Source organism: Watersipora subatra, chromosome 1 (genome assembly GCF_963576615.1).
Source record: "Watersipora subatra chromosome 1, tzWatSuba1.1, whole genome shotgun sequence".
Lineage (NCBI taxonomy): Eukaryota > Metazoa > Bryozoa > Gymnolaemata > Cheilostomatida > Watersiporidae > Watersipora > Watersipora subatra.
Window position 1 is genome coordinate 25,490,316 of NC_088708.1, and position 16,546 is coordinate 25,506,861.

Consider the following 16,546-nt stretch of genomic DNA (forward strand, 5'->3'; position numbering starts at 1 on the left):
GACAGAAGTCAAAAACGCAGTAGCACACTCAACCCTAAACTTGATGCTCAAGCTCAATGAAAACGAAGAGGTACACGACTCATTAATTCGGGAGAATTACACGAGCATGTGGCATAATTATATCACTCTAGGATAATTCTTTTGTCTTAAAACTCATATCCCAAAAAGGAAACCATTTTTCATAGTCGAGTTTGGCAAAATTTCCTAGCTTCTGATGAGATTATATATAACTATCACAAAGTAAACAGGAGAATATATTAAACTTGATGCTCAAGCTCAATGAAAACGAAAAGGGACACGACTCATCGGTTTGGGAGAATTACACAAGCATGACATAATTATATCACTATAGGATATTTCTTTTGTATTAAAACTCCTATCCCAAAAAAGGAAACCATTTTTCATAGTCAAATTTGGCAAAACTTCTTAGCTCCTGATGAGATTATATATAACTATCACAAAGCAAACTGGAGAATATATAAATCTAAAATGTGGAATGGGATTTTTTTCTGAGATCATCTTCAGCACTCAGTGATTAAGTATAGCGTCACATCTCTAACTTTCTCTTCGAACAGTTTACTTTTTGCTTATACTAGCTTGCCTGCATATTGTGGGGTCGCTTCTGCCAACTGTATCTTGTAGTAGTACTGGTAAGACAGTTGGAGTACAGGAGCAATACAGATTGGATGCCCTTCCAAACACCATCAATAGTCCTTGTGTGATTCAAACCACCGACCTACTGGTCAAGAGCCGGCATACTAGCCACTGAACCATGGCTACCATACAGAGACAATTACACCTTACTATGCCGCAACTTTAGCGAGTGAAAATGCGCTAAACATATCAAGAATATACACTAATGTGACGGTAGTCATATTCAATGCGTTATATTAACTTCTATCAGCAGTGACAGCATTAAAGACTCTCTGGGATTAACTACAAGTTATTTAAAGTAATATAACATCAAAATATGCTCATCATTTATTGATGATAGGACCTCATGACATTTAGAAAAAGTTCTAGAATTGATGCACCACATTTGAAAGAGTGTTGATAATTAAATAATAATATCTCTGATTCTAAAGAAAAATAGACTATTATATATAATGCATATAATTGGACTAGGATAATCATTGGAGCATTCATGAGTAATCTATAAAAATGCTGCCAAAATATTTAGATATTTCGCCAAGATTTAAATCTTCCTAGAAGGCATGTAGGCTTGTGGATAAATAAAAATTGTATCAAGACACAACGTCATACGAATATCATAATAGAAACATTGAGCAACCAGATAAATGTATATAGAGATCAAGATATACGAGCATCTGAATAATTCCCTGCTGCATAACCATTAATGGCATTCACAGGCTTCTATGCGCAATAAAAATAATAGAGGTCATGACAAGTTCACAGGCGATTAGAGGTCTTGAGCTGTAGTCCAAAATCTGACGACCATTGAGGGATGGAGACTACTCACTAGTTAAGAATTGGGCTATGAAGTTTGCCAGTGCAGCAATTATCAGCACCGAGTGTAAAACTATTTTAGTGCGAGTCAGCTGACCTTTGTTTTTCTCTGATAACATGTAAGTTGTGGCGGGCAGAAAGAAGGCGTAAGCTAGTCCACAGAAAGCACCAGTGTATCTGTAAAACACAAAATGGCAGCCAACTGACGACAATTCCAACACATTCAGTAGGGTTAAAACTATGTAAAAACAGTAAACATCAAATGAGCGTGTCTGAAGGTGAGAGATATTTTAAAACAAATGATAATATCTAAAATAACAAAGATCTTATATTGATGTGCATACTACACTAACAGATAATGGATATTGGCAGCATGCTAGGGTGACGGATAGTCTATATTGACAACATTATAGAGTGACAGATAGCCTATAGTGATAGTACAGTAACAAATAGCTTATACTGGTAACATGTTAGGATGACAGATAGTCTACGTATATAAAAATAAGTGATATGATAAAGAGCCACTTGAGATGGCACGTTATAGTAAGCGAAAGTCTACCAAAACTACTTGCTATTGTGAAAACAAGCTGTGATGATAGATGGAACATGAAAAGATATACTCTAGAAATATATTAGGCCTATACTGTATTAGCCCTTTTCTAAATGACTTTTCCAATGACAACATAAAAATAAAAAACAAACCACATTGATTAAAGTACTCAGTCTATGAGTTAAAGTACTCAGTCTATGAGTTGAAGTACTTAGTCTACGAGTTAAAGTACTCAAACTATGAGTTAAAGTACTCAGTCTATGAGATAAAGTACTCAGTCTATGAGTTAAAGTACTCAGTCTATGAGTTAAAAAAATTAGTCTATGAGTTAAAGTACTCAGTCTATGAGATAAAGTACTCAGTCTAAGAGTTAAAGTACTCAGTCTATGAGATAAAGTACTCAGTCTATGAGTTAAAGTACTCAGTCTATGAGTTAAAGTACTCAGTCTATGAGATAAAGTACTCAGTCTAAGAGTTAAAGTACTCAGTCTATGAGATAAAGTACTCAGTCAATGAGTTAAAGTACTCAGTCTATGAGTTAAAGTACTCAGTCTATGAGTTAAAGTACTCAGTCTATGAGTTAAAGTACTCAGTCTATGAGTTAAAGTACTCAGTCTATGAGTTAAAGTACTCAGTCTATGAGTTAAAGTACTCAGTCTATGAGTTAAAGTACTCAGTCTATGAGTTAAAGTACTCAGTCTATGAGTTAAAGTACTCAGTCTATGAGTTAAAGCACACAGTCTATAAGTTAAAGTACTCAGTCTATGAGTTAAAGTACTCAGTCTATGAGTTAAAGTACTTAGTCTATGAGTTAAAGTACTCAGTCTATGAGATAAAGTACTCAGTCTAAGAGTTAAAGTACTCAGTCTATGAGATAAAGTACTCAGTCTATGAGTTAAAGTACTCAGTCTATGAGTTAAAGTACTCAGTCTATGAGATAAAGTACTCAGTCTAAGAGTTAAAGTACTCAGTCTATGAGATAAAGTACTCAGTCTATGAGTTAAAGTACTCAGTCTATGAGTTAAAGTACTCAGTCTATGAGTTAAAGTACTCAGTCTATGAGTTAACGTACTCAATCTATGAGTTAAAGTACTCAGTCTATGAGTTAAAAGTACTCAATCTAACACTACAATATTCAAACTCAACCTCTACTTTAAATATCCTATGGCACTTGGTGTAATTTCACACGCTGCCTGAGTCGCCCTTCGCGATGCCAGACAAAAATGAATAAGGGACTCACCTTATGATGGATCCTATTTTAGGGAGAAACCTAGCAAAGATGAGGCAGATACCAACAATACCAATATTCAATGCCGCAACATGCTTCCAGCTACAAAATATATGATGCGTACTTTAACCATTCTTTGGTATTACAAGATGAACAAACACCGTATCTTTCCTGATTTCATAAATACAATAACACATTATATCAGCTTTTGAAGTACATTTGATTATTTCCTATGACAACAGTAGTTATCCAAGACTAGCAGATGTTATTAGTATGATAGAAAAACAGGTTGTGATATATGCGATATATACAAACACCTAGCAGAACACATGACACAAACGTCTAGTGAAAAATAACAAACTACGTACAGAAATACAGAGTAACACATGTCTACTGTCATACATGATACATGTGTATACTGCCATACATGATACATATGTATACTGCCATACATGATACATATGTATACTGCCATACATGATACACGTGTATACTGCCATACATGATACCTGTTCATACTGCCATACATGATACATGTGTATACTGCCATACACGATGCATGTGTATACTGAAATACATGATACATGTGTATACTGCCATACATGATGCATGTGTATACTGCCATACACGATACATATGTATATTACCATACATGATGCATGTGTATACTGCCATACATGATACATGTGTATACTGCCACACATGATACATGTGCATACTGCCATACATGATACATGTGCATACTGCCATACATGATACACGTGTATACTGCCATACATGAAACATGTGCATACTGTCATACACGATACATGTGTATACTGCCACACATGATACATGTGTATACTGCCATACACGATACATGTGTATACTGCCACACATGATACATGTGTATACTGTCATACATGATACATGTGTATACTGCCATACATGAAACATGTGCATACTGCCATACATGATACATTAATGCAACTAAAATGTTGCCCTATATTGTAGAGATAAGAAAATATTAAAGAAACGATATAGGCAGACTCTAGCCTTTATTGTACTGTATACACTATACATACCATATACTACATGTATATATAAACACTGTATGATGTACACCACTATGACCAAATATAAACTGTATGATGTACACCAACCATGACTAGATATACACTGTATGTTCGGTACCAACCATGATTAGATATACATGTAAACTGTATGATGTACACCAACCATTACGATATATACACTGTATGATCTATACCAACCATGACTAAATCAACACTGTACGATGTGTACCAACCATGACTAAATACAAACTCAATGCATCGAGCAACTTGTGTAATCTTTAGGATGAGTGTGGCAGCTATTATAGTGCTCATATCCTTTCCATTTATCACTCACAATATTTCACTCGCTTCATTTATAATAACTGCTGCTTTCGATGTTAACCTCTCTCAACATTTGTTATGCTTATCACTTGAGAAATTTAACATTTTTTGGCTGAGCACATATAAGTAAATTACCATAATCATGTTATAATCGTGTTAATTGAACATTTGGCGTGAATGGTACCAAGATGTTTGCATTTTTTACAAAATAAAAAATTTGCAGTTTGGTGAAACAGTCGTTGATATTTTTATAATAGATCACCCTCAGTGTAGTTTGGCCTTGTCTAATACCTCTATTAATATATCCCACTTTGTCATTGTACGTCTGTTAGTCTGCGTATACACTTCCACATTTCTGGCTGGCGTCATCCAAACTTCCCATGAATTTGCTCGGTGCCTTCCATCAGGTCACCAAAAATATTTGGTTTAAGGCTGGTTGCTGAGAACCAGCCTCTTGAACACCCATCTGACTAGAAACTCAAGAATGTACCTTCACATGTGTTAAAAACAGTTGTCGTCAACTGAAGTATCCATGGATTGTTTTAGTGAAAGCATTACAGCATTTTGTGCCGCAATGTGAAAGCTATCTGTTTGAAAATAAAAGAAATCCTGGGAAACTCGTATACAACATTTCATATCTAAGTGTACTCAGTCAAATTTTTATATTCATGTGTATTTAGTCAAATTTTCATATTCAGGTGTACTTGGTCAAATTTTCATATTCATGTGTATTTAGTCAAATTTTCATATTTATGTTTACTTCGCCAAATTTTCATATTTATGTGTACTTGGTCAAATTTTCATATTTATGTGTACTTCGCCAAATTTTCATATTTATGTGTACTTAGTCAAATTTTCATATTTATGTGTACTCAGTCAATTTTTCATATTTATGTGTAATTAGTCAAATTTTCATATCTATGTGTACTTAGTCAAATTTTCATATTCATGTGTACGTGGACAAATTTTCATATTTATGTGTAATTAGTCACATTTTCATATCTAAGTAGACTTAGTGAAATTTTCATAGCAATAAGTATGATCTAGCTCAGAGGTAGGCAACCTGCGGCTCCGGAGCCACATGCGGCTCTTTCATCCCCTCACTGCAGCCTCCTTTGACTTTGGATTTTTTTCCTTTTTACCATATTCCAAGTAATCCATAAAAACGTAGATGTTTTATCACTAGATTTTGTAACATAATTTAAAAAATGGTAATTATGGTGATAAATCAAACATTGTCGCTTGTTATGCGTCATTACTTATGTTATATTATTACTAGAACCTTACCACATGATCGTCACGCAGCTTTAACTTTAAAATAAAAGTACAGAAAAGCGTACTACCGGATTCGCGCGGAGGGCCAAATCGCTACGACATACTTTCTGATATTATGTCAACGAACAGGGTTAAACAATTAGAAATCTAGTAAGGCTGGCCAGCCACTTAGGTCCGCAATACCATCAACAACGCTACTGACAAACAACAATGCTAATACAGGTAGTACACCTTATAACAATTTATGCGCCAATAAAACTGCCAAAATCATTTTATTGTTTTTTGCAAGTGTAATTTTTTTTCTCAGCAGTTAAATCATTACACATACCAAACTTTTTCGTTTTATGGTGTAAACATAGTATAAAAGCATCAAAAGCTAAACAAAAAAATTACATGTAGCAGTATATTTTAAATTAAAAATATTAAAAAGGGTTTGTGGCTCCCACTGCGTTTTTTCTTGTGGAAAACGGGTCAAAATGGCTCTTTGAGTGAAAAAGGTTGCCGAACCCTGATCTAGCTGAAGCTCATATGTTTAAGAAGAATTTCATAGAATATTATTCAGCAAACGAGATATACACAAAGAGAGAGAGAGAGAAGAGTCTACCTGGGCCAGATGGAACCGAATATAACATGCATGACTTGCACCCTCATGATGTATAGGATAAGAGGATAGACTGTGGTCATCTGAACGAACAGGAAGATCCTGGCTACAAACGCGAGTGTGTCTCCTGGCAGGAAGTTGTTCAAAAAGTTCTACAATGCATTTCATTTTAAATTGAACCAATTTTTAGAGAAGATGTTTAGTTGAGCATAGATCTGGATGTTTGATATTAAAATATGTCATGCATCATCAGACAGGCAGGTAAAAATAAGCAACAGAAGCTAGATTTGATGCCTAGATTTGATTTGTTGGCCTTTGATGCTATGAAGATTCCTCCAGCCTCGCCAAAGTACGCATTCATACAAAAGTATTTTAATGGCAAACTGGGGAGAGATAGCTCAAAAAAGACACAAAAATAGTGAAGAGAAGCTACTTTTGGTGAGAGCTGGCAAAGAAAGGAACAGACTGAAAAAGACAACAAGCGAATACGCAATGAGTATAAGGAAGCATGACAAAAGATAGTATCAGAAGACAACTGGGTGAAAAAAGCAGCAGCAAAAATATGCAGCTGGGAGAATGCAGCAGACGAAGACAGCTAAAATGGTACTAAAAAGGCAGCAAGAAAAATGCTAGTAAAAGAAAGCAACTGAAAAAGGCAGGTAAGAGAAGGCATATGAAAAAGGCAGGTAAAAGAAGGCAACTGAAGAAGCTAGCGTTCAGGACATTTTCAGTAGACAACAATAAATACGAACAAAATTACAAATGTAGCACTCCAAGACTAATTGTAGAAACAAAATGTGTTTTCAGATAAAAATTTAATGACTATTTACGCAAGATTTTGACAACATTTACAAAGATACAGATAAAGCCAAAGATGAAAAGACACATGAATATACTCCATACCTGGTCAATGCAACCTTTATTAATCATAGGCCAAGCGGCGTAGAACATGCCGCCAGCAAAACAGTATGTTACTGTTACACATATGAAGGCAATTGTCAGATCTCGAGCCTAAAATATATGTAAATATACTCAAAAGAAAGTGATTCATAAAATGCTAGCAAAACTTTACAATGACCTAGTCTGGTTACAACTGATTACCAATATTACATGATGAGAATTTTGTAAGGTCATAAGCCACATTTGACTAACAGGGGAAGGAGTGGAGGGAGTGAGGGGATGGAACACAAGTACATGTAGTTACACATGAGAGAACAGGGGATTCTAGGAACATGTATCCCTGAAATGCTAAAAAGGAGAAGACTACTACAAAAGGTTTAACAACAAATCCGGCCAATCTCATATGATAAATAACTGAAGACACTGTCAAGGCTGACAGCATTCTTTTTGATGAAGAAAAACAATGTTTTACAGTAATGTGTCACCAGTAAATGCTGATGTTATTTACCTTTAGACAATGTGTTTAATAGGAGTAGATACTCCTAAGGCTAAGTAACAGAGAAGTGGTTACAATGCATATTTCAAGTTGCGAGTAGAAGACAACTTTAAAAAGCGTTCAAGGTAGACGATATTAAACTTTAGCTGTTATTCTTTCGACCGTTAAAAGATGAGAGCATTTTGCTGCCCCACCCTAAGTTACACGCCACTAGTTTACCCTTTAAAAAGCATCTATGAAGCACCCAGGCTATTCCTACTATTACAGGTTAATCAAGATTTATCCTCACATTCTGTTCTGGCTTTGCCTGGTTCCTCACTATGGAGAGTATGCAGCTGTGTATGAAGAAAGCGAGTGAGGCCACCCCTGTCAAGGCAGGAAATGAGAGGCGGGCGTCTGTAATATACCCACAAACTCATGGATTGCATGCATGAATCTACTACAAAATAACTCGCTTGTAGAATCTGTATAAAGTATTATCTATATCATCTATCTGCATGATTTCCTGTGCTGTGAACATGGCGTATTTATAATAATGTTTTCATACCCAGCAGAACTGACTTTTATAACAAAACAAATGTTGCTGAGTTACTGAGCAGGTTTAATACTCACAATATCCTGGCACTTGAGTGAAGTCCATGTGAAATCCCCAGAGGGCAGTTTTGTAAGAGACGAACCCAAGCAGATACACAACTGATATAGTTCCTAAACAGGAGAAGCGATCAACATAACAAATATAAACAATCCGCAAGGACATTTGATTTTCCTATCACAAAGCAATTAGATTCATGAAAGAGATCTTGATCACAAAGATTGCCAAAAGGAAGTCATGACAGGATGCTGTTTACCGATGTCATGCAATCGAGGTTAGAATACGGGTGTATTACTGACACCACCTCTATCAAACAATCTCATTAGATCTGTGTCCTAGCTAAAATTTATTTGCGCAGAAGGACATATAATAAGTTTTCTTACAGAGATAGAGTAGCAACACCCCCCCTCCCCCGTATGATGCTGCAATGCCATCATTCAAACAGCTGTGAAGCTCTCATTCTGTCAGAATTCAGTGTCACTGTTTAGAAGCGAAACACCTGTGCAATGTGCCACCATTGTGCTACGGAAACAACCTCAGAAACCAACGATGTCGCGCTTGTGCGCGCGCGTAGGTCTTGCTTTCGTGTTGCTTTATACGCAGAAATATTTGTTGTTGAAATGCTCCAATCTATCAGCTTTTACTCGTAACTGAAAATGGCAGAAGACGTCGCACAACCATCACTCCACTGTAGCACCCTATGGAAACATGATCTGCTTGTCGACCCAGTGTATCCCTTTGGCACTGGCGCACCCAAACGTTCCTACACTATAATAGCTGTATGAAAACTTACTAATAATGACAGACCTATACAATTGGGTTATTTGTCGAGGGCAAGGCTTGACCAACCTAAAGCATTGAACTTGGTGAGGAAGGTTGGAGACTTGAAGTTGATAAGGGGCACGAGAATTACAAGAAGAAAGAAGGGAACAGTTTTTTGTAGATCCCAAACATTATGGAAGGTTACGTCGGAAGGATTGGGTGGAGCTACGCTCGTCCCATTATGCAAATCCTCCCAGTTCCAAGAATGCAGGCTTGAGATTTCACTAAAGTCATCACCTGATAGGAAGTTTTCGTCAGTGCAATTTATATAAGCTGTAATAAAAAAGAAAGATTTGTCAGCGACATGCTGCCTGAGAACATCTCCAAGCAGTGGGTGAAAAGTTTGTCTGCAGCTAAGAACAATACCTGTATGTGTGAAATAAAGGGAATCATTTTAGATGACATTTTGGTTAATATCAAATACACCGCGACCTGGTTCACATTGATCTCTGTTCACATGTCAAAACCGCATGACACAGACAGAACTGTTGAGCTTAATCAGAAATATATGTCCCTATTATATGTCACTAACACGTGTTTAGAGGTCAATGTGAACTAGGCTTAACATAATTTAGGTAATAGTGAAGAATCCATTTGTATTCTTTTGATAAGCGGTCTGCAATCTATTACATCTCTAAAAAAGGAGATAGCTCCTTGCTTATTGTTTCCAGAAATCAACTTTAACTAGCAGATGACAAGGACAAATGCTGGCATTTATTTATAAAGGAGGTTTAAAAAAACTTACCTAAGGTTTACTTGCAACAATATTTACATTACAGTTATTTGATATCAAAAGATTCACTATGTCTTACTCTGTTGTGTTGTAGGTACAAAATATGTGGGAATGTGATTATAAGCTCTTAAACACTCAAAAACAAACAGTTAATCGCCGCCATCACAAAACCGCCGGAGATTAGAATCTCTTTCCAAAACGGCTCAAATGGGATGTAGATGAACGAGATTGCTTCTGTTTACACTTTCATGCAACCTCATTTGTCGAAATATTTTCGCAAATATACTTCACGCATTCAATAAAACCATGTCTATTGTTCACACGCGTCTATTTCATCGTCGTTGTAATGCTGTCACTTTCAGCACTGATATTTTATAACTTACCGTAAAAAATCGTTTAATTTTAACCTTAGCTCGAAGGAGTACATATCATTGTCTGATAAACATGTCGAGCCTGTTGGTCACCTGTGATAACCGAAAAATGCTGCAGAAATTATTCGCGCTGTTTGGCAGGAAGTTTGGGTCACATGATCAGATTACGACTAGACGATTAGACCAAGCCGAAACAAAACTGTAAAGTAGCGAGCATCTATATTTGATACGAGGTCTTCGGTAAAACCCGAAGAGTTTGTCATAAACTAGTGCTACGGAGAAGTTTTATATTTAGCCTTTTATTGGAATTTCAATTCACGTGAGAACATCACATGTCAAAACAATAGTCAAATGGAATGACTACGTCAGAGAAATAAACTGATTCCAATCTACGGCGGTTTCGTGATGGCGGCGATTAACTGTTTGTTTTTGAGCTTTTAATCACATTTCCACATATTTTGCACCTACAACACAACAGAGTAAGACATGGTGAATCTTTTGATAACAAATAACTGTAATGTGAATTTTGTTGCAAGTAAACCTTTAAAACTCTCTAATTAGGTGGAGTAAATGGGCACTAACAATAATTGTCAGGTCAAGAGAAGGCTGTTGAAATTAATTTCTACCATAAACCAGAATAGTAAGTTGAGCAAACTTGTGTCCAGAATTAAATCACTGAACCAGAAGCATCGAAACTGCCAGGCACAGCAACTACTAAGTAATAAGCAGTAGGAGAGTATAAGCAGGACAAATTGAGCCACACACGGCAACTTGCTGTAAGTGAAAGATAATTGAAGCACATATGTCTGAAGTACCGGACAATGATGGGTTTCAGCTGAGATGGGGAAACAGAAAAAAATTGCTGCTATAAAAGAAAGAAATTTAAAATAAGTTCAATGCTTCCTATCCGAAGCCAGGGTGATCATTTTGCCTGGCATTTCACTGGGAGGGTTGAGGATTTCTGAGAAACACTTGACAAGTACAAACCTAGAGCTAGTTGGATCATTCATGACGGTCAATCATGACACTGGAATAAAATCAGAAATTAAGAAAATGTTCTGATAAAAAAAACAAGACACTACAGAAAGACTTTCATTACAACATTCAGATCTTAAGGGTGGTTGACTAACAGTGAAGAGACTGGCTACATGCAAGAACGTTGACTACACCCAGTACATAATACCTGGGTCACAAGTAGATATGTTGATTACACCTTGTATATATAAGCTACAAGAAGTATTTTGGTTACATGTAGATATGCGATTAAAGGAGGAAACAAAAAGTTTTATGAGATAAAAACTAAGATACAGAACAGTGCAGAGCTACATGGATTACAGAGTGGCAGTTGTATCACGATAATCCCACAAGTGATGTATTTTAATATTTGAATTCAACTGTAAAATATTTGACAGCATAATTAAAAGGCCAAGGAAATATCAATGAAACGTTTAACTATAGGTAAGACAACTCTTAAAGCATATGAACTGATAGTTTTAGGAATGTGAAAAACCAAAACAAAACAGTTTCAGGATGAGAATTGATGATTAAAATAGAAAATCAATGCACATAAATATCATGTGAAGCTCTATGCACTTCAATTGCTGTAATTTAAAGTATCCAGGGGTTTGGTGACGTGAATATTAACAAGACTATACAAAGTATTTACTCAAGTAGCAACGGAAAATAAAATTAAAATAAAAAGCCATCTATAAGATAATATTGAAAATCACATATTTTACTTACGATCATGATAAGAGTTGCTGCTGTTATACCGTGAGCTTGGAATACTTTCCTTGGTTTCAGCTACAGCAAAGTATAAAAATATGAACAGTGAGAGCTGCGGATAATATACACGGATATGCTTAACAATACTTTAGTGTGAAACTGCATGTAAAAGTATCTCAGTAAAAATGCAACGGGGAGAAATGCTATGAGCTTAAATTAAATACACTATTGTACATGCAAATAAAGTATACTATATTATACAGACCTAAACACTCACTGTATATAAGGTATACTATATTATACAGACATGGATATTCACTGTATATAAAGTATACTATATTATACGGACATGAATACTCACTGTATATAAGGTATACTATATTATACAGACATGAATACTCACTGTATATAAAGTATACTATATTATACAGACATGGATACTCACTGTATATAAAGTATACTATATTATACAGACATGAATACTCACTGTATAAAAGTAGACTATATTATACATAGATGAACACTCACCATATATGAAGTAGACTATATTATACAGAGATGAACACTCACCATATATGAAGTGAATTATATTATACAGAGATGAACACTCACCATATGTGAAGCAGACTATATTATACATAGATGAACACTCACCATATATGAAGTAGACTATATTATACATAGATGAACACTCACCATATATGAAGTGAATTATATTATACAGAGATGCACACTCTCCATATATGAAGCAGACTATATTATACATAGATGAACACTCACCATATATGAAGTAGACTATATTATACAGAGATGAACACTCACCATAGATGAAGTAGACTATATTATAGAGAGATGAACACTCATCATATATGAAGTAGACTATATTATAGAGAGATGAACACTCCCCATATATGAAGCAGACTATATTATAGAGAGATGAACACTCACCATATATGAAGCAGACTATATTATAGAGGAAGTTAGACATGAGCACCCAGTAAACTGCTGCAGCACCTAGCAATGCCACAAATGAGAACATTACTGATGATATTTCACCAATCCGTCCCAGATATTCTTTACAGACATCAGAGAATTCCAACACTTGACCAGCTTTGCTAGCTACAAGTACAATGTGTCTTACCAAGTCAACATGCCCACCAAAACTTTGAAATTCTAAATTTGCAAAAGTTGGTCTTTATCTGATATCTATCGATGATTGCCATATTAAATGAAGAAACTGACCAATACCATTTCATCGCCAACAACAGAACTAACTGTAACAAGAGTAAAAAGGAAATATGAAAGGTCACATTAGTAGATATATCAAACATGGGCACTATAAAAGGCAACTAACATGTTTAAGAAATAACAAAACATTTAATAGCAAAGTTCCATATCTCTGCCTCTCACATAATGACAGCTACAGCAAGTGTTCTAATATGTTCCTTTCAAACCATCCAACTGCTATGCTTTAAGATCAAATTATAGTACCCAACACTGATTCAATAGAAAGACAGAGGCAGCAACGCATAACAGGAACCAACTAAAACAATTACAAAATGCCACAAAGCAAACTCTATGTTAATCCTCCATCTACCCTCACTTGGACGCATGTACTCACACACTCATGCATAAGTAGTTAGTATTACTCTATCAGTACTTCAATAGCACAAACTGTCCAAAACGCACGACCAAAGACAAGTGTGATGGTCAAAGGCCACCAACCTATAGTGTCCACAGAATTCATCACTCTATAGGAAGTGTAGAGGGTTAGCAAGGCCATCAGAATCAATAGAAAAACTCCGAGGGCAAAACCAGCTTGTTCAATGGCCCAAGGCATGCTAAGCAATGAGGTTCCCATCATAGTGTTCCATATGCTGAAACTGTAAGTAACACATACAACACTGTGAGGGGTTGCTTAGTATGAATACAAAAAACATGTCAAGGTAAAACGATTAACAATATTATTAATGTAAGAATTCCCATTTGCAAATTATAGTTCTTATTTCTTTTCAAAACGTCTGCTAATGAGATTGTTAAATGTGACATTAAAATCAATAATGACATAATATTATTACAAAACTTTCTCATAATCAAATGACGAGACTACCTGCTACTAGCTGACAGTGCTTACTGTCATCCACCATCTACTAGCTGACAGTGTTTACTGTCATCCACCTGCTACTAGCTGATAGTGCTTACTGCCATCCACCTGCTACGAGCTGACAGTGCTTACTGTCATCCAACACAACTTATGCCATTCTGTATATTTGTATAGTGTTGAATTCTGAGACTGTCCTATTAAATTCCTATTTGTTTCCGCAAATGTGTTAGAGGTTTCAAAATCTTGCGTAAACTTTGCCCAGCATATTTGTATTTACCCTTCCACGAATATGACAAACATCATTTTCTATTCCCTGACACCAACACACTACATCTACTGTCGTATGTTTCAGTTTATGAACTCTCTGTTACTACAACCTTCAATTCACTATCCCGACTCCTCCTCAATACTATTAGATTACCAACTTTTAAAACACTTTTTTTTCAACTCGCTCAAAAATTCCTGATTTCTGTTTTTTCTAGTTTGGCGTGTCATAAAAACACATGATTTTGTTGAACATTGCTAATGTCAATAAAATGTTATACAAGCATTAGAACAATAAAGGCTCCTACAGTTTTACATTAGTTAAAACTCACAGATAATATATTAACATGCTACTTAAGAAACAGAGGGATCATTTTAATCTGATCGATAACAGTGACAATGTTTGCCGCTGATGACATGTTAAACTGTTTGACATGTTGAACTGTTTGCCATGTTGAACTGTTTGCCATGTTGAACTGTTTGAAATAATAATATAAAAAAGGGTTAAATAGAAGTCAGTGCTAATATTTTTGGTAGTCAACAAAGACGTCATTTGGTCAGTTTTGCAATAGCCTTTCATACCAATTTTTGTCATAGCCGTTCTATGCTAATTTTTCCAACCAAATAAAAACTAGCACTTCATTGCCACTAATGAATAATAGAAGAGACATAAAAATGCTTGAACAACTGAAATGGCAACCATAGAGGTACACATACATAGTGACAAGGCTGCCCTGCTTTCCCTCTGATGTAACTGGCACATGTGTCCACAACTCCGCAGGAAGAACGTGATCAGGAATAGCCTAAAACAAGTTATGAGCAGAGATAACGGCTAATGTAACAGCAAAGTAAATATACTAATGTAACAGCAAAGTAAATATAACGACTAGGGCTAGATAAGTAAATATACCAATCTATTCTTCTCATTAGTAAACTACAAACTCTGGTCAACAGCAAAAACACTGATTGAAAACAAAATTTAAAAAATAGACACTTGATGACTGTTGACAACTCTGTGTCATATCATTGTACGAGTCATGAAAGGTAACTGACACTTGTTGGCTGTGCACATCTCTGTGTCATGTATGAGACATGAAAAGTAACCAAGTGTAGTAGAATTTGGGAAAATCCATCAAGCAGGGATGTACTGAAACTGCAAGAACAAAAATAAGCTAGCAAACTTGCCATAGGATTGTCCGGATGTGCTGCCAGCCTGCAATAGTACTTGTATCTGCTGACCACAGCAGCATTTCTAATGCTGTCCTCATTGTATGAATCATGGTTGATGGATGTGTGCACAAAGGGTCTCCTGTTCAAAGTAATCTGAGGTAGTTGTAAGTTTTCAATGGGAATCAGCACAACATTAACTGAGTCATTTCACACAATCTACACACCGAGATAAAATTGGATTCATGGTTGCTAGCTTTGTTTTTCAATTATGAAGTTATTCGAATGCTTGATATAGTCATCTGCAATATACTGCAAAATATCAGACTGTTAAAACTAGTTTGTACTCACCTAGAACCACTCCGATTAAGGTTAGTGGAAGAAGATGATGATGTCAAAGAGGATGATAAAAGGGGTGAAGATTCGCTGACTCTCTCAACCATGATTTTTTATTTCAATTTAGCCTCAAGTCCCTACTAAAAAGGTACACACATGAATTCTACAAGCATTTCAAAATGCAAAAATTGAAAATGTTGTTTCCAGACTGACTTGAAACAATGAATTAAAACTCATAACAACATAAATCAGTGTTTCAAGATTGACTTACGAGCTTTATCACATAAGAAAACTTTACTGATAGCTCGCTATAAATAAGTTGATAGCTGTAACATACATGGTACTGAACACTTATTTAGTATATAATGGTGTCCGGTAAATAATTAAAAGTGGTGATTCAGTAACAGTCTGATAACTGTCAGTAACCACAACAACTGGGCCCAGAATGCTTCTGATTTTTCTAGAGCGGCTCAGACTTTTTATGTTTGCCGGATTGATATATTCTTTTCTTTATTGATATTTTCTTGTCTTGAAGCAAT

At 35.7% G+C, this 16,546-nt stretch overlaps 1 protein-coding gene across 1 annotated transcript; it reads right to left on the reverse strand.

Moving 5' to 3' along the window:
* Positions 1-998: 998 nt before the first annotated feature.
* On the reverse strand, positions 999-16,148 carry LOC137398551 (neutral amino acid transporter 9-like). Its single transcript, XM_068084681.1, has 13 exons — positions 16,023-16,148; positions 15,690-15,813; positions 15,222-15,307; positions 13,862-14,019; positions 13,085-13,255; positions 12,155-12,214; positions 9,335-9,580; positions 8,506-8,598; positions 8,183-8,289; positions 7,401-7,508; positions 6,501-6,649; positions 3,258-3,347; positions 999-1,644 (listed from the first exon to the last, which is right to left on the reverse strand). The coding sequence occupies exons 1-13, from the start codon at positions 16,112-16,114 to the stop codon at positions 1,473-1,475; spliced, it is 1,656 nt and encodes a 551-aa protein (XP_067940782.1). The 5' UTR covers positions 16,115-16,148; the 3' UTR covers positions 999-1,472.
* Between the last annotated feature and the right edge of the window lie 398 nt (positions 16,149-16,546).